The following is a 27,249-nucleotide window of genomic DNA, read 5'->3' on the forward strand; positions in this document are numbered from 1 at the left end:
GTGGGAGCAAAGGGGAGGGGAAACAAGGCAGAGGAAGGGAGAGAACAAGTACATCTCCAAAGGGCCAGGGTGTGCTGGCAGGGTATTAATGCACCATGCACTCTCCTGCAACGTTTGCACAAATCCACCAGGATTTTCAATGCATACTCACCAGGAAGGAATAAGACCAGCTTAGGAGATAAAAAAGCAACAGGCATTGGGACACAGAAATACAAACAGTCTTAGACCAGAAGAGCCTCAGCTCTCCTTACTCCTGTTCTCTGTTTCATTCACAATCATTTGTTCCTCTTTTCCAGTTAAGATCAGGGCCTCAGCCTTGAGAGTCAGCAGTGTCCAGTTGAGTTACTCCAGAAACCTCCTGTCCTCACACTGGCATGGAGCCTGGAGCAGGCTCCAGGAGCTGGGTGACCAGCCTCAGGGCCAAAGGGAGGGAGTCATTCACCTCCCTCTGAAACTGTGTGTTGGCCACAGGTGGGGTGAACACAAACTGAGCCATGCTGGGCATTTTCAGCAGGTTCATGAGCTCAGTTGCACGTATAAGGAGCTCCTCAAGGTCTTCCTCGCAGTAAACAGAGGTGACAGCAGGGCTCTGCACAAATGTCCTCATCTTGGACAGGAACATGGACACTCTGCAGGAGAGAAGGACATGGATATTAGCTGGCAGGACCTTTTCACCCAGCCAGGTCACTACTTCACTGTGTAAACTCCAGCAGACTAGTGCAGGTGACAGAGCATTAGTCAGCAGATGAATCCCACCCCTCCAAACTGCCCTTCCACAGCTCACCTCTGTCCTTTCTCAGTTGCCAGACTCAATTATTAATTAACACCAGCAAACCCACGTTCAGACCCGTGAGATCTGCACGTTTCAACGCTCTGCTGGTGCTCACCTGGGGATCAGGTCCTGGCTGCGGGCTGCCAGCTTGGTCAAGGTGGCCATGAGGACACTGATGGCACGGGGGGCACAGCTGGGGGTGCTGGCCTGTGGCCGGAGCTGGGTGATCTCAAAGAGCACAGCCTCGAGGGTCTCGAAGAAGCGCGTGATCTGCTCCACTGTGCAGCGCTTGTCGTGGGACACCGACAGGAACTCGCCCACAGCCCACGCCTGGTGCCAGGCCAGGAGGGAGCACAGGGAAAGGGAACCGAGTCATTTTTAGGGAACAGAAAATCAGGTGAGCTAATGCTAGGAGAGGGGAGGAGGGTGCAGCTGGAGCAGCCTGTGGCAGCAGCAGCCCTGCTCACCAGGTGGGTGAAGATGGCCTCCTTGCTCTGGATGTTGCTGACTGCTCCTGAGAACTCCAGGATCTCCGTGGACAGTTCCACCACGAGCGCAGGGCGCAGCCCGCAGAGCATTGCCAGCTGGGAGCCCAGCACCCTGGAGCAGAGAGAAGGGCACAGCTCAGAGCAGGGCAGGGTGGTGATGCCCAAAGCCAGGAGGAGCTGGCAGCACCCAGCCACTGGCACAGGGCTGTATCATCAGGATGTTCCCAGGCAGGATGAAGGCGCAGCCCCCATTTTGCACTCTTCAAAGATATGTCACAGTGGGGACTGGGCCAAAACTGAAAAGGCTCCTGGGCTGCCAGGAGGAAGGGCTGGGAGCTGGGCTGTACCTCCTGTCTCATCTCACCTGTACACATCCTCTTTAAACGCTGGGATCTCATAGATCTGGTCACTCCTCCGCAGCAGCAGCACCACCAGCTGGTTTATCAGAGAGCCATCTGCAAACTGAAAGCCAGCCCTTGTTTCTGCAGTACCAGTGACATCCAGCAGTCAAACCCCAAAATAACCAGCCAGGTGAGACAGCTGGCAGAGAAACTGCCAGGAGGGGAGCAGTGCACAAAGCAGGTATCAGGCACTCACTGTGCTCTGATTTCTCTCCTTTACAGCTGGCTGAGAGCACAGAATGAACCTGAGAAGAGCTCCACAGAGCTCTTCTGTTTCTCTGGATCAAGTGGCCAGCTCAGTGCTGGTTCATGCCAGTACCAATCCCACCCTCCCCTTGTGCACCCCTTTGTCAGGGCTGCAGCATCTTCCCTATTTTGCTTCTGCAACTGCTCTTCACATAACAAGAGATCCCTGCAGCAAAACTGGGAACTGAAATCCCCCAAAAGGACCTACCTCTGCCACCACCCTGAAAAAGAGCTCCAGTAAGACAGGGACAGTCTCTGCACACTGCACCACCCTTGGGCTGCCAGCCAGGGATGCCAGCAGCTGCCGAAGAGGAACCAGACTGTGGGCAAAAGAAGAGTTACTGTTGAAGGTTTGTTCCCAGTTGCCTTTCCCTGTTCCCCACAAGGCCTTTGAGTGCTGGCAAAGCTGAGAGAGGGAAGAGAAATCCACCTCCCGCCAGCTCAGAGCAGCTGTGCCTTTCCCAGTAATCCCAGTGCTGCCGCCCAGAGCTGGATGGCTGAAGCACACTCCAGGCAGGCTCCTACCTGTCTGGAGCATCCTCGGGAGCAGACCTGGTGCGGAGGAGATACTGGAACGTGCTCCTGTAGCGGGGATGGCGGAACGCCTCCAGACACGAGGCTGGTTTCCCAGCTGGGTCAGCCCCAGCCTTCTCAGAGGCAGGAAGAGCTGCTGCCCTAGCAGGGAACACACAGAATGTGCTGCACTGTGAGAATGGGCCAGGGCAGAGCTGGGATCCTGAACACTGAACAGCAATCCTGGTCTAATCCAGGCTCTCTGGAAGGCAGAGAGCCAACCTGATGAGCTCAGCCCCCCATATTCAGGCAACAGTTCCAGACTTGCTTCTGTGTTATGCCTAGGAAAGGGAAAAATGGCACTCTGTATCCCTCAGTCATCCAAGCCCACCAACATCTGCCTCCAGGATGACTCTCTTTTCTAAGCACTCCAGAAAGAGCTGTAATGTCAGGAGGACAAGAGCAGAGGTACAGCCAGTTCCAGTCCTACCCCATCTTCATGGAAACTCACAGTTCCCAAGATCTCAGGAAGAAAATTCTGCGTGCCTCCAGGAGAACAAAGCCAAAACCAGGGCTAAGAGCAGGAAAGGAAGAACAGGATTTCACTTCTGTATTGAGGTGGTAGCTCATGCAAGCCTCAAACATGTGGCAATCATTTGGAGCTGGATAGGGAGAGGGGAATGGCAACAGCTCCCTGAGCCCCAAAGACAGTCCAATACTGAAATGTGAGAGCTGGTCACCTTCTCTTCTCATGTACAGCACATTACTAAGAAAACTGGGCTGACATCTGTGCAGCCTTGTGTTAACCTGACTGCAGTGATGCCTCTTGCTCTGTGCCAGCTGAGGCTCACAAGTGTGCTCTGGGCTTTGGTCAGGGTTAAGATGCTGATTAACAAGTGAAGGAAGGGAAGGTGCATTACCTCAGCTGGATGTCCAGAGCTGCTGTCAAACAGGGCAGGTCAAGCAGCAAATGGAAGATCTCAATGGCTGTGCCTGGATCCAGCAGAAATGGGAGAAGGTCCACAAACTCAGAGATCAGAGGTGGGCTGTTCCATGCCAGGAACTGCAAGGGACAAGCACAAACTGCTGCACTATCCCTGCTACTCCATCACACACCCAGCAACTCCATACTGTGACCAGATGGGATGGGGAAGGGAAAGTCACTTCTGAAAAGCAAGACCAGAGAAGTCTGAGGGTTTGGTCAAAACCCAGGAGCCTGTTAGAAGCTCAACACAGGCCTCTGGCAGCTGGTTCAGTGGCTGGCAGGCTGCAACTTACTAAACTTTTCCAGAGACAAAGTGCTGTGTCCTGTGTTCACTGTGCTCCCCAGCTCTCTACAGTCCTGCCAACCCAGACTCTCTCCTGGCAGTGCTGAACACACCCAGAATTCTCCTCCCCTTCAAACTCACACTTGTTTTGCAACAATCCTTCTTGCCTGTGCCCTCCCTAGCACTACCATGAAGGCACATGGAGGGCTCTGGGGCGCAAAAATGAAGTTCCAGGGCACAGAAGGGGATGTGAAACAGTCTGTTCCCTCTGCTGCTCCAACATGCTGTACCTTGAAGAGATTTGGGAAGCTCTGCCTGAATATGCTGGAGGAGTCTGTGAAGAGCTGGCTGTTGTCTTTGCAGAACTGGACAAATTCGAAGGCCAGTGATGGGTTGTGGAAGAGCTGAGCTGGGATATCAGTGAAGAGGTGTTTGTAGATGGCATCTGAGTCCACGGCTGCCAGTTTGCCTGGGAGGACACAGCACCTTGCTGAGCACAGCCCAGCCAGCAGCCCTGCCAGGGCTCCAGGGGCTAAGAGAGATCTGGGTAAAGGGCAGGGCACATCCCAGCTCCTGGATCTCTCGGGGTGGGATTGTCCATACCAGAGCACAGGCAAGGTGGAATTACCAACTCTGGCAGGCAGCAAACTGCCAGGACAAAAGGCTGTGCTGGAATAGGCAAGACTGGATCGTGGAGGAGGAGGTGGGAGCTGAAGACTTACTGTGGTTCAGGAAGAACTGGGCAATGGGCAGCAGTGCCCTGGCATAAGTGGCATCCCCACAGATCCTGCTGTGCAGGGTTCTCAGGAAGGAGACAGCACGGCACACATAGGAGGAGTCCTGTTTGCAGATGATGTCCATGATTGTCACTGCCTCAATCAGACACTGCAGGAAAGCAGAGATGAAGATTGGAACGGGGGAAACCACAACTCCCAGAGCTTGAGCCCCATCTCTGTGTGTACTTACAGCTTTTTGCAGGTCTCCATCATCTTTCTTCAGGGGTCCTGCCAGAGAAATGAGTCCAAGTTAAGCTTTGAGCCCCACAGGAATATGAGGCTGTCAGTTTGAACACTAACCCTGGCTTCAGGGCAGGCAGGAACACACACTGATCCTAAATTCAGACCAATGAGAACCAAGTTTCACAGCGTCCCCTGCAAACCAAGGAGGCAAATCCTTCCCAACACCCCAGCTCAGGGCTGATCAACGACTTGCCCCAGCAGCTGCAGCAGGCCCTATCCCTAGCAGCCTAACAGTGGATTCTGGGGAGTGAGATCCCAGCCCAAACATGCAGAAATATGCTGGAGAACACTACCAAGAGGGCTGCCAGGAGGGCTCATGGCAAGACTCACGGCGGAGGCTCTGCTGGGCGAGGCGCTGGCAGTAGGCGAAGGCTTTGTCGCGCAGGCGCTCCCCGGGCGGCAGCTGCCGGCCAGCCCTGGCTGGAGCAGGGACCACGGGTGCCACACACCTGTCCCCTCCTGCTCTGTCACCTACACAATGAACAACACACGTGTCAGCTCGTCACAGGCCGTGGCATCCATGCAGCAGCCCAGCAATAGAAAGGCAGCTGACTGTCCCCAGGTGCAGAGGGAAGAACAGGAGGCTGAGGGAGAAGGGAATGTTACAAGAATATTAAGGAGATGCTGTCTCACATCACCCAGGCCTTCTTTCCCAGAAATCCATGAGGCTTTGTCTGAAAACAGGAGACTCACCCAATAAGTAATTCCCCAAGGAAGTATCAATAAGTATCAGTCAGGAGGTTTAGTGATATTCCTTCCCAAACTTTCCCTGCTCCTAGTCCAAGATCTCTGAACTCTCGCCCATATTCCTGCCACTTAGAATGAGAGGATGGAAGGGACTTAAAGCTCATCCAGTTCCAAAGCCACTGCCATGGGCAGGTACACCTTCCACTACCCCAGTTGCTTCAAGCCTTGTCCAATCCAGCCTTGAGCCAAAGCCACTGCCATGGGCAGGGACACCTTCCACTACCCCAGGTTGCTTCAAGCCTTGTCCAATTCAGCCTTGAGCACTTCCAGGGATAGGGCAGCCACAGCTTTTCTGGGCACCCTGTGTCAGGACCTTCCCACCCTCACAGGGAATAATTTCTTCCTAATAGCAAATCAGTTTGAAAGAGAGGAGATTGCTGGGTTGCTGGTGCAGCCATCTCATATGACATCTGAGAGCACACAGCCCTCCTGGGGCTGCAGACCACAGTGGCCTGCAGACCTTCAACCCCTACCTGGATTAAGGGTGTCCAGCTCCTTGCCCCCATAGCACAGCAGCCAGTTTCTCAGCATGGAGAAAGCCTGCACGTTGAGCCACTGGTCCTGTGTGTAGTGCTGAGCCACTGAGAGCACTGTGAAGAAGTCTGTGGCAACAGCACCATCCACCTCTGTGATAGGAGCAGGCTGAAAGAGAAGATGCAGCAGGTCAGAGCCCCAGGGAAAGGCTAAGTGAGAGGGCAGGGAAAACCCCAGTGAGCCCATGGAGACAAGCAGCCCCTGTTTGGGGTCCTGCAGGAGGGCAGGTAGGCAGAGAGAGAACCAGCTGTGCTGGATCCTTCTCCCCAGCTGAAACACTCAGCTTTGCTACTTTGACACTGGTCTCATTTGCAATCACCTTCAACTCTGAAGTGCACGGTAACTAAAAGACTCTTCCCTAAAAACTGCTTCAAGGATCAAAGCTCTGGGTCTACAGCTGAACTCCTAAATCTCAGAGCTGTAAATCTCCCTTACTTTGCTTTCCTATGTGTCTTAACCACATATCCCACAGAAAATTCTGATGAACAGCAGCTTTTCTAGGCTACCGTTTTCCAAAAGGTGATTCTGGGAACCCAAACTAGCAGGTAACAGACTAACAAATGCTCTCGTGAGGTCATCATGGCAACTCATCACTCACCTGTTTGGTTCTGAGACTGGAGAAGAAGCCTCCAGAAGGCTGAGCCATTCCTTGCTGAATGCTTGCATACCTCAGCCAGTCAGCCAGCTTTTTACTGATGACATTGATCTGTTCTGTACAAGGGAAGTGACAGAGTCATTGCTAGATTGGGCAGAGCAGCCTCTGCAGCATGTCCCTGTTAACCCTCAACTGCTGTGCTTTTTCTCCAGCCTGGATCACTCTCTGACCCAGCAGCAATCCATAAAGAAACTGGTACCCAAGGTGGATGTTCTATACTCCTCATACCACCTCAGCCAGGGAGTGAGTGCTGGAGCCAAGGACTCTGCTACCAGAGCACCCAAGAGATACTTGTTCCTTTGTCTCCATCCACAGCTGCTGTTAGGAGGGATGTACAAAAACACTGTCACATTACTCAGGTAGTGTCTGGCTTCAGCTCTGCAGCCAAAGGCACAACTCCCTCACTGGGAACTCACAAAAGCTGGGGCAGGTGATCCTTCCTGCTCTGCCAGCCCATGCACCCAGCCCAGCATCCTCCCCAGAGCTTCTCTAGCACACTGCACAAAGTACACATTTGAACCCCACAGGAAACTCCCAGAAACTCCTGCTCACAATTCCCCAGCATTTTAAGCCTGGAATGCTCTCCCAGGTTAACCCACCAATACCCACCCAGTGCTGCCTCTCTGAGAAGAGCAGCTCTAGCTGTTCCTGCTGCTCTCTTGACCACATGCACAGGCACATCTCTGTTTCTCTCTCCTGGCTTGATGCTCTTCAGGATAGCTACAGTTTCACACTCCTGCTGCATCTGGAGACCTCAGCTAGAGCACATGCTCCTGTTACACAAATCCATGGCCAGGATTTGACTGAAGGCCCAGTCCCAGTTCTGTGTGCTGGAATACATCTCACCCAGTGAGTTCCCTTTCCTCATAGCAGAGATGTCATTTTTGACAGCAGTTTCCAACTGAGAGCCTCCTGATCACTACCCAGACCACAGCCAGGTGGCAATCTCAGCCCTTCCTACAGATTTACCTTCTGTTAGGGATTCTGGGGAAAGGCTGATGACATTTGCCAGGACAGGAAGAAGGAACCGAGCACTCTGACCCTCAGGCAGTCTTCTTTCAAGGACCTGCACAACACGCTGCCCCACAGCTGCCACCTCACCCTTATTTCCCTGAAAAATAAAGCAGAGATAAAGATAAACAATCTACCATTGCTAGAGACCAATCTCCTCCATCAGGCATCAATACCAAAGTCAAACACAAAAAGAACTCACAGCACAGGGGATTTTACCAAATTTACAGAGATTTTCTGCCATTTGAAATCACAGATCCCAAACTGTGGGGTTGCTTTAGGTGTTTTTACACTGTGGAACTGCAGGACAGTCTCAAGGCTGGATATTGGAGAGAGGAGCTTTGTGAGGCAGCACAAAAGTAACACACTGCTGATTTCTATTTCATTTCCTTTAGTTAAGTAGGAGGCTGGATATTGGAGAGAGGAGCTTTGTGAGGCAGCACAAAAGTAAACACTGCTGTTTTCTGTTCCATTTCCTTTAGTTAAGTAGACTCAGATGAATGTCACAAAAATTGGAGACATTTCTAAGCACACAGTGAAACCCAGAACAAGAAGTTTCACAAAAACATTTTACCTTTAACAGGCACAATACAAGTAAAAGGAGAGGAAAAAGAGAAGTCTGCAGCTTGTTCCCCAGGCAGCACTCAAAACAGGGAGATCCTCATGTTTGCTTCCCTCCATGCAGAATCTGGACCTTTGAAATGTCATTTGCATTTACAGTTTTACATGTCTTGTAGGTTCTGTGTATGATTTTTATATGTGAGCATGAAAGACAATAACATAAGAAAAATAAGAAGAGTATCTAAAATCTTTTGCTTTCCTCCCCAGGTGCAAGCAACCCTGATTTGAAATCTATTCCAGCAGCCAGCTCTAAAGGGTTCTTTTTTGCTTCCTGGACCTCAGTGTCTAAACATTACAATTTTAAGCATTTTTTGTTGTTAAGTGCTATACACAAAAATTTGCCATTTTTTCCCTATGCAAAGCAGAAGAATGAGATCCTTTAAATGAACATTGAAATACCTCTGCTTCATCCTACATACTTGCAATTGATTGTCACTCTCCTTGAGCTCAGGGAGGAGCTCAGGAGCAGGGGACAATCAAAAAGCAAATCCATATTGACAAGAGAAGATCTCTGACTTGACAGGTCATTTACCTGAGCCAGAAGGATGGAGGATACCAGGCTCAAGAGCTTTGTATCTTGAATCTCATCACAGGAGAGGATAAGATCATTGCAAGGTGACATCTCTCTCAGGATGGCAGCACATAACACCTGAATCTGCTCAGGACTTTTGGGTGAGCACAGCACTGTCTGCAACAGCTCCACAAACTTGCCATTGAGCCTGCAAGAGTCACAGTACACATCACTGCAAGGCAAGAAAAGATCCAGATGTTTATTTCCTGCATATTTTTGGCTTTGGGATGATCCCCCTTGCAGTGACTCAATGCCACTCATCACCTCCATTTCTGAGTGCACTTCCACAGAGGGCTCAGCGACACCAACACTTGTCAATCTTGCTGCAAGAGCAGGTGGGCACTTCTGCTCAGCAAGGGGGTGAAAAGCAAAGAGGGGCTTTGCGTTCAAACCGAACTTAGGGTTTTCAAGGCAGCGTGTCATTTTAAAGCCCTAACCCCACGCTTTTCCTTTCTTTTTGGTCAGACGCCTTGCATCTTCCAACACCCGGGACGCACAGCGGCACTCACTTGCGGGGGTACTTGGTGGCGGCCACCGTGAGGTGCAGCCTCTGCAGCCCATCCACGGCCTCGGCGCTCGCCTCGGGGCCCTGCAGCAGCGCGGACACGCGGGCGGCGAATCTCCGCAGCTCGTCCTCCTGGATCTCCCTGCCGGGGCAGCCGGGGCTGTCAGGAGCGCGGGCCCTGTGGGGAGCTCCGGCCTGGAGGCTCGGCGCACACCGCCCTGCCCTCCGCCCGGCCCCCCGCTCCGCCCCGGGCCCCGCCAGCACCCCCGCCCGGCCCGAGGGGTCCGTGGCGCTGTCCTTGTCCCCTGTCCCACCTCGCCTGCCTGAGGAAGCTCTCGGCAGCCGCCGTGAACATCCCGGCCCCGCCGCCGCCCGGGCCCGCCACGGTACGCGGCCAAAGCCGCCCCCCATGGGCGGGCGGTACGCCGCGCCGGCTCCGGGGGGACGCGGCGGCTGCTGCACGAAGGTTCCGCCCGGCGGGAAGGGCTGGCAGGGGCGCGGCCTGACCAAAATCCTCGCTGGGGGCTGCAAAAGGACTGTCCGAGCTGCTGCTGTCATTGTCCCCCACCTCAGGAGCCTGGGGACAAGCTCACCCTGCCCTAGCCACTCAGACCGATGGAGAACATGGCAGAGATGAGAGCTGGGGCTTCTGCGGGAGTGATGGGAAAAGACAATAAATGTATCAGCCTTTCCTGCAAGCTGCTCACAAAACAGAGCTTTCCAAAACAGGCACGAGGTGTTAAACCAGCTGCTCAGGTCTTCAGCACTCCCAGAAGTTAAAAATCCATCAGGACCTTCTCTCCTGACTGCTGGCACAGCTGGAGCTCTCAGCACCATGCTGAGCACTGCCCTGCAAGGAGGAGATGCCAGGGGATGGGGTTTGGCACTTTGCCTTTGGTAATTCCCTGCCCTGTGCTCTCCTGGCATTAAAGTTCATTAGCACCATGCCTGGGCAATCAGCCAGCAGGGCAGCAGCACGTGGGGAGCCAAAGACAGGATAATTTAAAAAGACATCCCCCAGAAAGGGGTCTGCATCAATGCATTTGCTCACTGTGTACTGTGTTATTAATTTTTAATTAGTTTGGCAATTAAAAAAACCCCTCCCTGTAGTAACTGAAGGCAGACTACAAGAAAGAAACTTTTTACAAGGGCATGGACTGACAAGACAAGGGGGAATGGCTTTAGATTGAGAGGGCAGGGTTAGATGGGATATTGGGAAAAAATTCTTCCCTGAGAGGGTGGGGAGGCCCTGGCACAGGGTGCCCAGAGAAGCTGTGGCTGCCCCATCCCTGGAAGGGTCCCAGACAGGCTGGACAGAGCTTGGAGCAAGCTGGTGTCCCTGCCCATGGCAAGGATTGGAATTAGGTGATTTTTAATTTTATTTACAACCCAAACCATCCTGTGGTTCTATGAATTACAACAACTTTATGTCAATTGAGGCCTTAAAAGATACTACTATTTAATTCTGGAGATAAGAATGTTTAGTCAAAATAAACCCAGAACTTAAATTGTAGCTGCATTAGGAAGAAAAAAGGAGGAAAAGGAATCTAACTACAAGACAGATAAAGTATTGTTTTCTGATCTCACAGGCTTGAATGAAAACAATTATTATAAATTACAGGGGAACACACTGCAATAGTTTAACTTTCAAAATAACAATGTTTCACTTCATGACAAAACAAAAGCTGGAGCTGGAGGAATCCTTTATAAGCCCCAGGGGAAGCATCACAGGTCTCACACACACAAGTCCATATGTTCAGTCTGCTGCGAGTCAACAGCTGCCCAAATAACTGACAAGGGATCAAAAGTGGGGTGTCTGAACTCCAAACAGTGCAAGGTGTGCACACACACACTTCCTTCCTACAGGAAAAAAAAAGGAAAAAATATTAAACACTGCTGCAGGAAACTCAACTCCCCTGTGATGTTACACTGGAAGGATCCAAATCTGGCACCCAAAAACAGCAAAGCAATTTCAGGGCATTTTCTCTTTCATATATAATTTTATTTCTGGTTATAGAAACAAATGCTAAGAGGAGAAGCAACATTCCCCAACCACATACATCAAATTAAGGTAACAGAACAGTTAAAATAAATGAAAAAAAAAAAAAAGTAGAAATTTAAACCTTTGTTATAGCTTTAAAATATTAACGTTCTCGATACATTAGAAATCACATTCAGATCTCAAATTACTTAAAAAATGTATGGCTCTATATTAAAAAAAACAAACAAACAAAACCACTGTATCCCATCTCAAGTGGAAACACAGGTCCTGCTGTGGGATGCAGGATCCCACACCCTGCTGGGAGCCAGGGCTGCCTCGAGCATCTCACAGGAGCAGCTGGCCAGGGAAAGAACATGAACTTCACATCCACTGCCCCCCGTGGAGCCTCCCCCTTGGGATACACACCTGCTTTTTAAAAAGCACTGATAACAAAACAAGTCACAAAAAAACCCAAAAAACAACTTCTGATATCAGCTGTAAAAAAAAACAAAAAACCAACCCACAAACCCCAAAACATCTGGCTGGAGGTGTCTTGCACAGGCAACACCAGGAACTGAAATGCAAGCATGGCTTTAGTTTCCCCTTTCCATCACCTTCTTATTTTATAAAATAAGTGCCAAACTGAGGTGAAGGGGGTGAGGCTGGCTCAGATCTCTGTAGCAAACCCTTCTGTGAAGCCATTGAGGTATTTCAGGTTCTCCTCTCAGCCTTCCCCAGGGACTCGGTGGGAATGAGCATCTGCACAACAGGGGGAGAGTTGGATTTTTCTGATTTTTTTTTTTAAATTAGAACAATTATTCAGAGTTGGATCTGAATTTCCAGCTTTACCATCCGTTGCTCACACACAGCTTTTGATTTATCCCTAAACAGCTTTTAACAGTCCTTTGGATAACAGTCCTTTGGATAGCTACAGACTCTTAAAATGCTCTTTTTGGCTACGTGGAGGTTGGCTGGCAGGCTGGGCAAGGCCAGCCCCTCAGCACAAACAGCATGTCAGAACCCAACACAACATATGGTCTTGTAAGAATTTCATATTTTAAAGCCATTTTCTGTATCACTATATTTGAATGAGTTTGGTTTTGCTTTTTTTTTTTTCTTTTTACATTCTGTTTTCTATTAAAGCAAAAAGATCTTACAAACAATACTCTGGTTCCCTCTACTTCAAGCCCATTTGAGGGAGAAAAAAAAAAGAGAGATTAAGCAAGTTTAGGTTTACAGTAATTCAACTGCTACAGAGCCAACTTAGCAGCCTGCCCACCTCCCAAGAGCAGCATATAAATCAGCAGAACATCAGGATGTTCTGCAGCAGACTTTTAGCAGCAAGACAGTGAAACAGAAGGAATTCTCACTTTTTCTGCTCCATTTAAATCTCATTTTTCTTCAGCTACCAGACATTTCTCCTCACTGTTGCCCTTAGCTTTAAGGAAGGCTCTGTCTCAGACTGCTTTAAGTGAAACTGAGGTGGGGTAGGAGCAGGACAGAGAGGTCCAGATCACAGCAGAACTTGGCAGCAGACACAAGGCAACAACCAAATGTTAGGGGAAGTCTGGGTTTCACAGGGGCTGTTTTCTGCTGGATGAGGAGGAAAGCTGCTTCCTTTCACTGCTCCTATTCTGGTCTCTCTTCCCATCACCAGCCCTGTCCTCCCTGAAGTACTGCAGCCCCATCACCAGGCAGGGATTGCTGAGCTGAAGCTTTCACTCAGATCCTCAGAGAGAATTTCTGCTTCTGGAAGAGCAATTAGGAAGTCAAGTATCACTTGCTTTTATTCTCAAGAGATCCACGTGGTTCAAAATACACCCTTTTGTGAATTTAGTGATCCCTGTGGAATTAAATCACACCTGAACTTTGGCCAGTTCAGCAAAATTTACTCCCTGTGAGTGGAAACATTAGAAAAACTCTGTGCTTGTTTTTAAGGGGATATAGACACACCTTACCCCAAAAAGAGACAGAAGCATGACAAAAGGAAAATAATCTCACCACAGAAGAAAAGAAACTATTTCCTAGTGCCCCAGTGTTAGCTTAGCCACCTGACAGAGAGGAATTCCTCAGCCTTACAGCATCCTTGTGGACCCCCCATAAATCTCCTCTGTTAGAAATAAGGTCCCATTACTTACAGAGCAGAACCTGTAAAGAACTCCCTGCTACTGCATCTAGAGAGAACTGCAGACAAGAAAGGATTCCAGCTTTCATTAGTGCCATTTGGGGGGTTTTTCTTGCCAGAAAAGCAGCGTGGACTGGGGCTGCTGCAAGCAGGACAAAGCCAGAAGCAGGGATCCTACAAGGAAGATGCAAGTACCAAGTTGCCTCTTCTGCTCTGCGAGAGGAATGAAAGCAATCACTGAAGTAAAGCTGCTTCCACTGGCTGCTCACATTCGTTACAAAAATAGGTTCATCGTTCTTTCAGAGACAGTGCCTGGTGCAGGAATTACCAGCACACTGTATAAAAGTCTGTGTAAGTACCATTCAAGAGAAAGAAATAGTCATGGACCATTTATATATCTATATCGACACACACGCTCACACACTCACACATTAATAAATATAAATTTTATGTTTACACAGATCTAATTTAATATTCTCTGAAAAAAAATATTTAAAGGGTTTCTTCCTTAGCTGCCACCCATGAATTGTCAACGTTTTTTTTCTGTCTTGAGAGCAAAGGAGTAGATTTGGCACAACTACCCTTGTGCTCTGAAACTTAAAGTGACACATAAGGAGAGGACCAACCATACATTCTGAAAGGTTTTAATTCAGTGTTGGTAAATTGAAAAGGTATCAAAAGAATTTTCCAAACATATAAATACAAACGTCACAAATTGATTCAAAATTTGGAATTTAAATATAGTGCTCCAAGAAAACCAAGTATTTTTCAAAATGTCTTGCTCAAGCCAAAGTAAAATGCTCCCTGGTGTATTATTGCCCCATGAAAGACACCCTAAGAGAGAAAGGCCACCCTCACAGCTACAGAATTCCCACTGTTATGGCAGGGAATACACCCACACCTGTATGCACAAACACCTGCAAACAACCCACCCAGCAGAGAGAGGTGCTGATCTAACAAATCCCAGCCCAAGAGCTGCCTGGCAGCCCTGAGAGATTCCCCAGCCACGTTTTGATCAGGTGCAGATCGAGATGCAGGAAGGCATCAGCTCCAGCAGTGCAGATGACCTTGTAGTGTAACTGTGTTTTCTGCAGCACAGCTGGCTCCTGTGGAAGCTACACTTTCCAGCAGTAGTGTATGCTATAGTAGCAGCAGCTTGGGCATCATTTTTCACCCAGAAGGACACAGAAAGTTCTACAACAGATTGTTTACTCGTGTAACTGCAACCCAACACAAGAATCCTTGCCAGATGCAGACCTTCAAGCAATGGAATTAAATTAGGAGTTAGATTAAAGGACTCTGGAGTTGACAGAAATAACTACAAATAGAGGGGAAAAACTGATGAGGAGCAGAAGCAGGAGCTGCCCAAGAGACTGGCTGGCAAGAGAAGACAGATCATTTGCTGCAGGATGACATCTGCAAGCTCAAAAACTCAGTGTGCAGCAAGGGCAAAAATTATGAAGCAAATCCTCTTCCTTTAGAGGTTCATTCTTAATGCCCTAGTCCAACACTTATTAGCAGCAGGACTTAAAAAAAACCTCAAAGATTTTGAAGCAGGTAGAAACTCAAGGCAATTCCATTGGATTGAAACTATCACTTGATAAGATTAATCACAGGTATCTTTAAAAGTGATCAGGATCCTTCAGTGCTGCTTCCTGCTCAACAAGACCCAAGCTAGGACTGTTCCTTGGAAGAAAGGGACAACGTGGTTGCATCTGCTCAAATGCAAACCAGTTCACTCTGTGATTTGTTCCTTACACTTTACACTTGTCATGCAGCAAGAGACCAAACAGGTACTGAGCTGTACTGGCAGAAGTGTGGCTACCAGGCCAAGGAAAAGGATTCCTCTTCCAACCCATGCAGCATTCCCCAGATCATGGCTGCAGCACTGTCTCTGCCTTTGGGCTCCCCAGCACAAGACTCACAGTGACCTCCTGCAGCAACTCCACCTGATGGACAAAAAGAGACCAAGACAACCAGGCTGGTTCAGCCTTAAGAGAAGGAAGCAAATTGGAAAAATCTCACTGGAATCTTCAAGTACCTATTTGTAACATGCAGAGGAGGCAGAGCAGGGCTCTCCTCAGAAGCAAGGAACAAATTCAGCTGCATGGGAAATTCTTCTTATATTGCTGAGAAGTTTTCACCTTGTGTGGTGAGAGTGGATTCTCTAAGGAGAGGTACAGAATTACCACTAGGTGAAATCCAAGATCCCCAAATCCAGGGAAACACTTCTCTTTCACCCTACATTTTGACATTCACTTACACACTAGCACCCACCAGTGATACCAAATAAATAGCCCCTTGCTGACACAGATGAAAAGCTCCAACACCAACAGAACATCCCAGCAGGCAGGGAGAAGTGTTCCACACCACACTGCAAGGGAGTTCAGGTCAGATGCTCTCACTTGCTTAGATATGGGTCCCTAGCCTTCTGTGCTCCAAGCTTTATTCCATTGTGGGCATTTACCTACTGAAAAGGAAAAAAAAAAAAAAAAAGGGGGAAATTAACTCTGAATGACAACTCTAAGGCAGTACAAAAGACCAAACATGCAAAATAAAGTTTACTCCCCCAAAATCTGATGCTAGACCATGACATTGATGGCAGAAGCACTGTAAGAACTTGAGTTGTTATTTCTTTCCTCCTACAAAGCTTTAACATGTCTCTGAAAACACCCTCCTGAATAAGCTCTGCCCAACAGTAACAGGTCTAGAGCACAGCATGAAAATTCATACAGGGTGACCAAATTGATCTTTCTCAACCTGTTCTGGAGCTCCATGTGTTCCACAGATATTTTCATCCTTGAGTCCTCAAGCAGAGCTTAATGCAAGGTGCTGCTCCTGTCAGTGGATAAAAATGGCTGGATATGCTACAGGGGACAGTGTTAATGGTATGGGGGAGGGAGGAATATGGGAAGGAAAAAGAGTTGAAAAGAATATATGAGCTAATCATGAACTTCAATTTTGTGCTCAGCACTGTGCTGTGTTATCACTAAATCAGATTAAATTGATCTTTCTCTAAAAAGCTTTCTGTATCATAAGAGCCAAGGTCAAGACAAACAACATGGAATTCCAGTGGAATAGAACAAAGAACAACTGCATTCAACTCTTGCAAACTGGGGCAAAGAAAGTTGCTATAAACTAACTGTGATCAAAGTAAAATTAGTCAATGTCATTGCCTAAGGTGAAAAAAAATCAATTGGGAATGGTGGGAAGTGAATTCACACATTAAGAACTTGCCTTTACAGTTTTCCCAGGTCTAAGTAATCGCAGTTTAAATATTCAATATGCCTTGACCTTCATTACACAGAGAGCAGAAAATCCAGTGAAGCTTCCACCTTCACTTCCCCTCAAACCTTCTTTAGTTAATGTAATCAAAGATGAGATGCAACTTTTTAGACAATAAAAACAAGTCAGATTATAAATTTAAAATAATCTGAGTACTGCATATAACCATTAAGGTAAACATTTTCTTCCTAGCTGAAGACTTAATTCTACCACCACGCCTCTGCAGCCTGGAGAATCAGGACAGGTATGTAGAAAGAATGGTGCTGTCATCCAGACTGATCAGTGCTGAAAGAATTCATCTGGAGGCCTGAAAGAAGATGTCTTCATCTCACATGTTCGGGATGAGGACCACACTTTTCCACAGCTCTCAACACGATTTAACAAGAACAGTTATTTTGCCTGGTACCAGGCAATGTTTAGCCAAACCTACCAAAAAAAAAAATAAATCTGCAAGTGGCAGGACTGCTTCCTACAGCAGCAGAGGGATGCAGCAGACTGATAAAGCAAAAAAACCCTGACAGGGTGAACTGACAAGTTCCAGACATCTCAAGCAGAAAGGGTGAACAGAACAAAGATATTTGCTTATCCTCAACTCCCATTAGAATCAGCAGGCATTGTGAGCCACAAAAAGAAGAGACAGGAAGTGTTATTCTGTTCTAAATACTCAGGAGGCAGACCTACACATGCAACCTGAGGATGGACTTTCAGGAAGTATCTACAGAGCAGCAGCTTTATAGTGGATGAAAACATTGTCACTCAGCTGATGTCTTTCTATAGTGCTGCACTGGTTTACTGGAGTTCACGGCTTAATTATTTAGACTCTTCAAGAGAAAAGCATCAGCAAAGAAAAATCCACAGAATCTTGGCAGCTCCACATCCTGAACAGTTTTCTGTTGGTTTTTCATCTTGCTCTGACTCACCCAACACTCTGGAAAGCCAAGGACTCCTTTGCTTCCGGAGCGCTCCCGAGCCTCGGGGCTGTTTCAGAGGTGTGCCTGTACCCAAACCAGCAGTCACCTGAAAGTAATGATTCATCACAGAGACTGTGCTGCACTCTCACTTGTGCCTTCTACCTAGAAGTTCATTTTATTGACTCCTGGCTTTGAAAAGGCTACAGAAAACAGAGCTAATCTGTGTGCTTTTCCGCTGCGCCACACCTTGCCTTCCTAGCGGGAGAAGGGACAGCTGGAGGCCAGCCTGCTTCAATTACTTTGTGGTCTCTAACAATCCTCCTTCACAAAACCATTTCAAAGTACTAAAATCCCATCTAATAACTTGTCACTAAGGGCACACACCTGAATTCTGAAAGCCCAGCTGAGATAAATGATCTGTCATGAATATTTTATGTGCCTCTCTCCGCAGAAAGTAACCGCAAATCATGAGACCAAGAAATTCTTTCCTTCTTTCAGCAATATTTCTCACAAAATAATGGATTTGAGAATTAAACATGTCTGGATTTTATTCAAGTGGTGGGACTTGGTTATTGAATAGGATTTGGCAAAGACAAAGGAAACCCAGAAGGGAACAAGTGATGCCAGCTGTTACCTTGTGGACTTCCTCCCCAGATTCCAGCAGGCACCGAAGGGCTGTGCCTTGCCCCTAATCCCCACAGATATGCTGACAGTATCATTTACTGCACATTGGGGAAGGCTTTTTGCAATGTTTCTGCAGTAGGTTTTGCCTCTCTGCCTTGTCAGACTGGACAGAGGCACAGCCCACCCCTCTTAAGTCTCTCTTGCCATTACCAAAGTAACATTTGCTAAATTAAAAATCTCTGCTGTGCTGCCAGAAGACATGTTAGCCAATGGGACTGCAAAGGGTGTAAAGCCAAAGGGGTTTGCTGGAGGCTACAGGCAGGGGTGGATTTCTTTGCTAATCATAAAAAGTCACAAGTCAAATCTGCCTTCCTTGAAAGACATCCTTGTACTACATGAGGAGCCTGAAATACAGTGTGAGTAAAGGCCTCCTCCTACTGGCCAACCCACATGGTCCTCAAGGCAGGAGAGATGGCAGAGGGAGCCAAGCAATGAAAGCAAACCTCCAAATCAATTTTGGTAAAACTGTTTGAAGACCTCCAGTGAGTTTTGCCACATGGAAAATAAAAGAGAAGTCTTTTGCCTTGGTCTACTACACCCTGACAGAATTTGAATGAACCATGGTATGACCTCTGCTGCCTCTCATGCAAGCCCTAAACTTCCCTCTCCAAAGAGTAACAAAGGAATTTTGCTGTTAGCCATGAAAGAGGGTCAGCTCTGACCTCCTGACCAGGCTCCATCGAGCTAAGGACCACACCACCACCAGGAGGTGAAGGTGACATCTTTAGTGCAGAACATCAACCAATATTTTCTCAAGTTCACATAGACAGTGGCCATGCCTTCACCTACAGTGCTGATTTGAACAAAAGATGGTGCTTCACACAAGCTGTGATCAATCAAATGCACACAGAGCCTCCTGGAGACACCCTTCCCATGGGATCCTCAGGCATCAAGATACTTTGGCTGTTGTCCAGAGCAAGTGATGAATAATTGTAAGAAGTTATTTGTAAAGATACAAACCCCTTTGTTTTTAACATCTTTACAGGAACCAAGTTAATACAGTTCCTCTGTCATCCTATTCTCCCTCAGAGGGAATGGAGAGAAATTTCATCTGGAAATCCAGGTGGCAGAGCCCTGTAACTCTTCCTCCTGAATCCCCATATAAATAAACATTTATATTCAGAATTTTCTGTTTTAAAAAACCAGAATCATTTGCCTTTTTTTTTTAAGCTTGGTACCATGTTTCTTTAATGTTGTTGTGAGATACTGCACCCACATTCAGCATTTGATTGCCTTAGGTGACCTTTTTAAAATGGTCCTATGGTTCAAAGCTCTCAGAAGCGTGGTATTAAGGCATAGAACGTGAGGAGTTTTCTTTCCAGGGAGCAGATTGTATTTGTATTACATTCCTTTAGATTCTGAACTGCAAATCCCATCCCCTTGGAGCCAAAAGGGGAAAAGATAGTTAAAAATATCCCAGCAGTCATACAATCACTTGTCTGTATTTTTTTGAATCTTAAAAAAAAATAAAGGAAAAAAAAGGAAAAAAATATCCCATAAGTAGAGACAGAACAGAGTTCCAGATATGGGTTCTTGGGAGGGATTATCCATTCTTTTTGGCACCTTGTGATTACAACAGCTGTTGTCCTCCCATTGAAAAATCTGCCTTTAAAAAGAGCTCTCTATCAGCTGTGTTTTGAGCTGTTACAGTTGTGGTTGGTTTCCTGTGAAAGCTGCTTTAGGGCTCCTGCCATCCCATGCCCACCCCGCCATCGCTCCAGCTCCTCCCACCGCTTCTTCATTCACTGGTTGCCTGTCCCTGTGGCACTGTGGACGTGATGACTCCAGCCTGGGCTGGCACTGCTCCACTGGGCTCCTCTATCCGTGCTCTCTTCACTTCAGGCTCACTGGAGGGAGCTGCCGCCGTCTCTTCGGTCCCCGGCTCGCAGACCCGGCTGACTACAACAGGAGTGGACGAGCTGGCCTGGGCTGCAAGGAGCTGCAGTGGGTTTGTAAGAGCTGCGAAGGAAGATAAGAAAGAGAAGCAGAATTAGTGGGGTGAAGCAGAACAAGTGTTTGCTATTCCAAGCAAAGCAAGAAAAGCAAATCCCACCGTTAAACGCGACAGCTGGCACACGGTCAAGTGTTGCTTCCCAGTGCATTTTGAAAGCCTGGCTTGCCTTGTCCTTCCCTCTCCCTCCACAACCTCAGCTTTTCAAGTTTACCAAACCAGCAACAATCCCTCTCACAGGAGAACTTCCTTCCTCCCATGCACTGTCAAACAAGGCATTGCTAGCTAAGTATTTGCTCCCAGCAGGGGAGGATCAAGCTCTAGTTAAAATTACAGCACATCTCTTTGAGAGGTACTGCTGATTGTAGGTGGCCAGAGAATTTCTCATGAACTCCAAGATCCATGTGCTGGGTTTTTTATTTGGAGTTTTAGAGGCTCTTTTTGAGCCCTGCTCACACAGGAAGAACAAACCAGGCTGTTGGGAAATAGAATCCAAATATTGAGTGTAATGACATCCCACTTGTAAAAGAGGCAGGAAAAAGCTTACCCTAGACAACCACATGTGTTCCCATCAGAACTGGGAGCAAAACAAAGGAATTTCTGGCTTCCAATCTTGTATTGCATTATTGACACAAGGTCTCACCCTCCCATTAATAAAAGTGGTATGAAAAAAGATGATTTAAGTAGCAACCCTCTGTAAAAATGTCTACAATTCCTAGTTCCAGACAGAGAATGTGCTTACACACTGACTTTGGCACACACCACTGCTTGGAAAACAAAACACATGCAGTTTTTGGACTCTGCATCAATCAGAGAGGAAGCCAAAGGGGACTCAGGAAACAGCACATCCTCTGCCCTCCAGACTCATTTGCAAAGGATGGAATGACTGAACATCAGTGCTGTGTTCACTGCTAAATGCATGAAAAAGGAGCCCTAGGATAAATAAACAAAGCCAACAGAACAAAGGCCCTCAAAGTCCAGTAACTTCTACCAAGGCATGAGAAGAAAGATGTAGGGTATCAAGAGGATGAAGGGAAAAAAATAGGGTAAAGATGAGGGCAGTCAGCAATTACAGCTTAGTGACTTAGAGAACCTAAATCATGCAATTGAAGAGAAGTTAACTTAGTACAGATGAGAGTCAAGAGACTCAGGCTTTGTTTTGTGAACCAGAAAATTTACTGCCACTTACAAAAAAACTCAGATGTAACTGGAATACTTCCCACTTTGATGAGAGTTAAAAAGTTTAGTGAGATGAAAATATTTTAACATAAAAATGTCAAATAAAAAACTGTCTGATTCTGTATTAGACAAATGCTACTGCTGGTTAGTAGAAGATAGACCTATCTGATCTATTAATATCTTATAATAATTGCACAAAAACCTTATCACTATCATTTTTTTCATAATTCCAGTGAGATTCTTTTAATTGACAACTGTGAAGAGATGTGGCAGAAAATTCTGTAGAAACATTCCTATCTTCATGAAAGGCATCCAAATTCCAGCAGTGCCCTTCATTTCAAACTCCCAAAAGCACCAGCCTGAGGCAGCAGAAGTGCTTGGCCTCTCAGAGAAAAAAGCCATAAGAAACATGGATATTCCCATCCCCAACTGAACAAAATCTGAAGTGCTGAGCAAGCAAGAGGAGGCTGCCAAGACATGGCTTGTATGGAATTTCAAAAAACCATGCTTGACAAATGACTAGAACACATCCTGTGTATACAAAAATCCTACATTTGTTCACCTGGTGAAATAGATCTTGTTTCTCTCAGGCTCTAAGATTGTAAGATGGGAAAGTATGTTATTTTCTTTTTACTCTACTGAGTCATGTTTCACAAGATCTAAAGAACACCATGGAAATTTTATTATTTGGCATGCTGCAAGCAAAGGCTGTTGATCAGAAGAAAATAAATGAAAACAGGCTCTCCACAAGAATCACTAACACTTTCAACAAGTAACCTCAAGAGGTAGAGAGTCTCAGTACTAATAACTGCATAGCCAAGGGCAAAGAAAGGACAGGGCTTTTCTGCCAGAGAGCAGGGCTGTTCCCCCAGGAAAGGCAGCAGAGGTGGACAGAAGAGAACCTCCCACTCATTTACAGACCTAGAAGTGGAAGAATTGCAATATCTTTGAGCTGGACACACAGAATAACTTGATACACAGAAAGCAAGAGGAGAAAACACTTGCAGCTTTACACCCTGGCTGCTAAGCTGGGGGAGCAGTGGCAGCCAGGAGCTGGGGAGCAGACCCACCACAGCCTGGCTGCTGGGCTGGGGGAGCAAACCCACTACAGACTGGTTGCTAAACTGGGGGAGCAGGGCAGCTGGAGCAGACCCCACCACAGCCTGGCTGCTGGGCTGGGGGAGCAAACCCACTACAGCCTGGCTGCTGAGCTGGGGGAGCAGGGCAGCTGGGAGCAGACCCCACTATAGCCTGGCTGCTAAACTGGGGGAGCAGACCCCACTACAGCTTGGCTGCTAAACTGGGGGAGCAAACCCACTGCAGCCTGGCTGCTGGGCTGGGGGAGCAGGGCAGCTGGAGCAGACCCACTGCAGCCTGGCTGCTGGGCTGGGGGAGCAGGGCAGCTGGAGCAGACCCACTCCAGCCTGGCTGCTGGGCTGGGGGAGCAGGGCAGCTGGAGCAGACCCACCGTAGGCGCTGCCGGCGATGCTGTTGGTGGGCACGGCGTGTTTGCCGTTCTGGGTGACCGCCCGCACCGGGAGCTGGTGCTGCCCCAGGGCCACTGGAGCTGCCTGCTGCAGGATGGTGACAGTCTGCCCAGGGACACCCTGGGCCATCTGGCTGGCCACTGTCTGGATGACACGGCTGGCCGTGGGGATCGTGGCAAAGGCGATCGTTGGCTTCTCGTCCATGCCTGTGAAGAGCAGAAGAGACAAGGATCAGTCACTGCCCTGGCTCAGAGGCACGTTTTGTTCTCATTAACACTTTAGCAGGGATACACACCCCAGGATTACAGTACCTCAGCACCACAAAAGGTCAGGGATGAGTATGTGGAAACATTAAAATATTCTCTATTGCACGTTTACTCTATCAATATTAGGAACATTCTTCTTACAGTACAAGCCATGAGAAAAATTGAAAAAAATCAAACCCATCAATTTGACCCTTTGCCCTAAAAAGGCATCACCTCCCTTATTGGCACATCACAGCTGTGATATGGACAGCAAGCACTGCAAATCTCATAGCTTACTTTGCAATTTCAAACAAACTGGCTTGACTTTCAATACCACACAGCAGGAGAAGGCATTAAGATCTTAAACAATGCCTGGAGCCAAAAGTCTGCAGCAGCTTGCTGTCAGGCCTGCATGGAGGCTGATTTACAAGGAGGTCATCCCATAATTGCCAGCTTTTGCTGTGAAAGTACAGGAAAAAAACAGGATGGAGAAAAGATAAAAAAGGAGAGCAGAGTTTCTGGACAGAGGTAACTGCTTGAGAGCACTAAACCACTTTTCTCACTTCCCAGGATAAGCAAGGGGTCAGTTCAGCAGGTATGCCACAGATACAGGACAGCATCCTGCCAGGCATGCAGGAGAGCAGAGGAACCATTCTTCCAGGGGCTCTGTGGGTCTCAAAGGAGAGAGGGCAGGAAGCACAACCTCATTAGTCCTGTAGGAAAAGAAGGCCTCTCCCATTTTAACATTTGCACACAACAAGAGAGGAGTTAGATGGGACGTTAAGCACTGAGGTGAAACCTGCAGGCAAGCTGATGGGAATGAGGAGAGAAAAGGCAAGGAAAGCAAGGAGTTCAGGAAGGAAAAATGCAGCAAACAGGGAAAGTAGAGACTAGAAAAGGATATGAGTGAGACAAGTAGGGAAAGAACAGGCAACAGCAAGAACCAGTGAATGAAAGAAGGGAGCAGGTGACAGGCAGCTGCAACTGCTAGTGCTTCAGGAACATGTATGGGATCCAGACAGGAATTTCCAGAGAATGCAAGTGAAACTCAAGCAAGATAACCAGTGCTGAACTAAAAATGCCAGGGGTCCTGCTGCTGCAAGAAGGAAAGCACTTTGTAATTTTTTCCTTCCCTTAGAGGGACCATTGTCCCACTGCCCACATAAAAGCAGACAGAGAAACCAGCCTTGCTGCTGCTACAACATACACTGACCTTGTAGCACTAAGACCTTCTGAAATGGGGAGCAGACAAGGTGTTGTCTAGATCACAGCAAGAGAATATTTAACTCACTAAATCCCCCAAGGCTGGAATTTCCAGCTTAGGGACAGAAAAAGGGCTTTGTTCTAACTGGTTTTTGAAGATTGCTTTAATGGGGCACTGCCTGAACTTCCAGAAGCACATGCTTTCCTCTAGGAATCCAGGCCTGCAGAAAAGAAGGGCTCAATCATTTATTTACAAAGCCATCCTGAAGCAGAGTTGCAGCCTTTCCCAGGCTCTCCCTTTTGGCTGGAAAATGCACATGCTTTCATAGCCAATACACAGGCATAATATTGGTATTGGGGATAATTGCAAAAGCATGGATAGATAGGACAAAGGAGAATGGCTTCAAACTGAAAGACCAGGTACAGATGAGATATTAGGAAGAATTTCATCCCTATGAGGGTGGGGAAGCCCTGGCACAGGCTGCCCAGAGCAGCTGTGACTGCTCCATCCCTGAAGTGTCCAAGGCCAGGTTGTACAGGACTTGGAGAACCCTGGGATACTCCTGCCCATGAAAGGGGGATTGGAATTGGGATAGTGAAAGGTGTCCCTGCCTATGGAAGGGGGATTGGAAGGAGATGATCTTCAAGGTACCCTCCAATCCAGATCATTCTGTGATTCTATGGTAATAAGCAAATTTTAAGCACTGCATGTTTTCTCAGGCTCCGAAGTCTGTTAGTTTTGTTCCCCAGGAGACAAGGGAACACAGTTGTCCTGCTCTCTGGTGCAGATAAAAAAAGGATGAGCTCTCATTTGGTTTAAGTTTTACCTGAAGAAACATTTTTTTTTTAATGGCTCCCCAGTGAGTGAAAATGTTCAAGACTAATTAGCAGAGTAGCAGAGGAGGTGAACGCTACCTCGGTGGTCAGCAGCTAAGTCCAACACTGCTCCTGCAGCTTCATGAGCTCCTCCTGCTGTGCCCTGGTTTGTGAGGATGTATCCATTTGCAGAGTTTGCAGAGGAGGTCACCACTCGGACCATGGTGACAGTGGGGGCTTGTTGAACGACGTGGATTGCGTGGCACGAAGGCTGCTGAGAAGTCACTATGGATGCTGGCATGTAGGCCACTGGTTTGGCCACCAGGGTGGATGGTCGGGGAGGAACAGCCATAATCACTGGCTGGGCACTCACTGGAGATCCTGAACAGAAAAGAGAAGCACATGTTAACAGGAGAGGCAAAATACTCACATTTATTTAATCTGTGCATTTCCAGTCTACTCAGTGCTTCAGCATTAGCAGGAATGGAGGTAGAAATGAACAACAAAAAAAATCAAGCCTTCAAAAATACCACCCTCAAACTTCTCCTTCCTAATGTACAAAAACCCTACTTGTCATCTGAGCACATTTCTGTGAATAAAAGCCATAATAAACATAAGAAAATACCCCAAACCAAGCTTTCCTTAATGAGCTTTGCCTTCCAACCCTACCCTACACCCCAGGTCAGCACAGCTGACAAGCAGATATTTACCAGGTCCTGGCCACAGCACCAGAGCTTGGTGTGGCCAAGCTGATCTTATCCAGAGGCTGGTAAATGAGAGCAAGTGAGCTGTGTGTTGCCATGGCTACTTTGCTGTCAGATCTTTACAGCCACCTAGCTCAAGGTTAGATCAGCTGTCTCTAAACATTCTGCATCTCATCTAAAGAGTCAGAAAAATAGTTAATAGTTTGAAGTCATACTTGCACCATCAGCCTCTAACAACAAAGTGGAAAGAGAGTCCTGGATGCTCCAAAAAAAACCCACTGCAGAAGCCTTCCTGTGGTGTCCTCAGCATGGCATGTGGGCCAAGTGAACAGCCAGCCTCTGGAACAAGAGCTACTCACCAGGTGCACTCTGGGAATACCGATACTCTGGAACTGAGGCTAACTTTGACCCAAAGTCGTGATCGTGTGGAATGGGTGAGCCCTCCCGTGACAGGCACTCTGGAGTCTGTAGGCCACTAGAGTGAGGGGACAGCAGGCCAGGGTGAGTAGGGGAGGCAGGAGCACTCCTGAAACACCAAAACACAGCGTTGGCAAGTGCAGATGCATTCTGACCACAAGACAGCAGCAGAGACCCAGAGTTCTGTCCAGCAGAGGATTCTCTAGGAAGGACAGACCACAGCACCCACTGCAGGCCTGCTGGGAAGAGCTGAAAGGTACACAGGCACCCCACAAACACTGCAGCTCCCAATATTCCTTCCTTGCTGAAGGAGCAGGGTTAACATTTCATTGTAGACCCACTGCTGACAGAGAACCCCCAAATGCTGCACACTCAGGTCAGTTTTATAACTTCAAACCATTCTCAATGTCAGAGTTTGAGAGTGACAGGGAGAAGAAGAAAGATGCAAGCAGAGGCAAGTGTCTGGCCCTGCATATGCTTGCAGAGCAGATGCTTCCCCTTCTCCCTGTTGCCTCCCTCCCCAACCACTTGGTTCCCACCTCTGTTCCCCAACACGTGAGGAATTGTACATCTCTTTAATGACAAACCAGAATAAAAAGCTGAAAAATTCTCCTCCTGTTTCCCCCATATTTTAACAGAGAAAATAGGAGGTGTGGGAGGAATGTTCCAAGAAACTGCTCCAGCTAGTGCTGAATTCCAAGTCTTCTCCTCACAGCTACAGAGCTCAAAGAAGCTGTCACTGCACAAGGCAGTGGAGTTGACTGGAGCAGCCACACAGAACTCCCGTTGCACCACTGCTGACAACCACCATCAACCTGATCTCCCTATAGGAGAGTGTTTTAAATACCACAGAAGTTATTCCCACTATGATCTAATCCACATCTAAACACAGCTTTCCTGAAATCAGAGA

The 27,249-nt window shown here is 47.8% G+C and overlaps 2 protein-coding genes across 5 annotated transcripts in view; both read right to left on the reverse strand.

Annotated features, from left to right (window-relative positions):
• Positions 1-109: 109 nt before the first annotated feature.
• Positions 110-9,797, reverse strand: AP5Z1 (adaptor related protein complex 5 subunit zeta 1). Of its 4 annotated transcripts, none has more exons than XM_039732226.1 (17): positions 9,666-9,797; positions 9,356-9,493; positions 8,808-8,994; positions 7,613-7,754; positions 6,587-6,699; positions 5,928-6,096; positions 5,038-5,178; positions 4,655-4,692; positions 4,411-4,573; positions 3,979-4,157; positions 3,341-3,483; positions 2,433-2,582; positions 2,116-2,227; positions 1,625-1,722; positions 1,240-1,372; positions 888-1,102; positions 110-629 (listed from the first exon to the last, which is right to left on the reverse strand). In XM_039732226.1, exons 1-17 carry the CDS (start codon positions 9,704-9,706, stop codon positions 365-367), a joined length of 2,427 nt encoding a protein of 808 aa, XP_039588160.1. In that variant the 5' UTR covers positions 9,707-9,797; the 3' UTR covers positions 110-364. The 4 variants fall into 4 exon arrangements, with proteins under 4 accessions (XP_039588160.1, XP_039588159.1, XP_039588157.1 ...); XM_039732225.1 differs by having other exon boundaries at positions 888-1,114; XM_039732223.1 differs by having other exon boundaries at positions 888-1,114; positions 9,356-9,529; positions 9,666-9,771.
• Positions 9,798-12,135: 2,338 nt separating this feature from the next.
• FOXK1 (forkhead box K1) overlaps positions 12,136-27,249 on the reverse strand; it is a 56,235-nt gene continuing 41,121 nt past the window's right edge. The window contains exons 6-9 of the mRNA XM_039732205.1: positions 26,282-26,448; positions 25,318-25,599; positions 22,936-23,160; positions 12,136-20,296 (exon numbers count right to left, since the gene is read on the reverse strand). Of these exons, the coding sequence (XP_039588139.1) occupies positions 20,076-20,296; positions 22,936-23,160; positions 25,318-25,599; positions 26,282-26,448 (895 nt within the window). The 3' untranslated portion in view covers positions 12,136-20,075. The remainder of the gene's footprint in view (positions 20,297-22,935; positions 23,161-25,317; positions 25,600-26,281; positions 26,449-27,249) is intronic.

Source organism: Passer montanus, unplaced genomic scaffold, assembly GCF_014805655.1.
Source record: "Passer montanus isolate IOZ18808 unplaced genomic scaffold, ASM1480565v1 scaffold8, whole genome shotgun sequence".
Taxonomy (NCBI): Eukaryota; Metazoa; Chordata; class Aves; order Passeriformes; family Passeridae; genus Passer; species Passer montanus.

Bases quoted from the DNA above. Each gene is read 5' to 3' on its own strand.
- AP5Z1 (XM_039732223.1), bottom strand. From the start codon at position 9,706: ATGTTCACGGCGGCTGCCGAGAGCTTCCTCAGGCAGGCGAG. The intron at 4,158-4,410 runs GTAAGTCTTCAG...GTGTCCTCCCAG, and splicing joins CCAGTTCTTCCTGAACCACA to GCAAACTGGCAGCCGTGGAC. The intron at 630-887 runs GTGAGCACCAGC...TCTCTCCTGCAG, and splicing joins AGCCAGGACCTGATCCCCAG to AGTGTCCATGTTCCTGTCCA.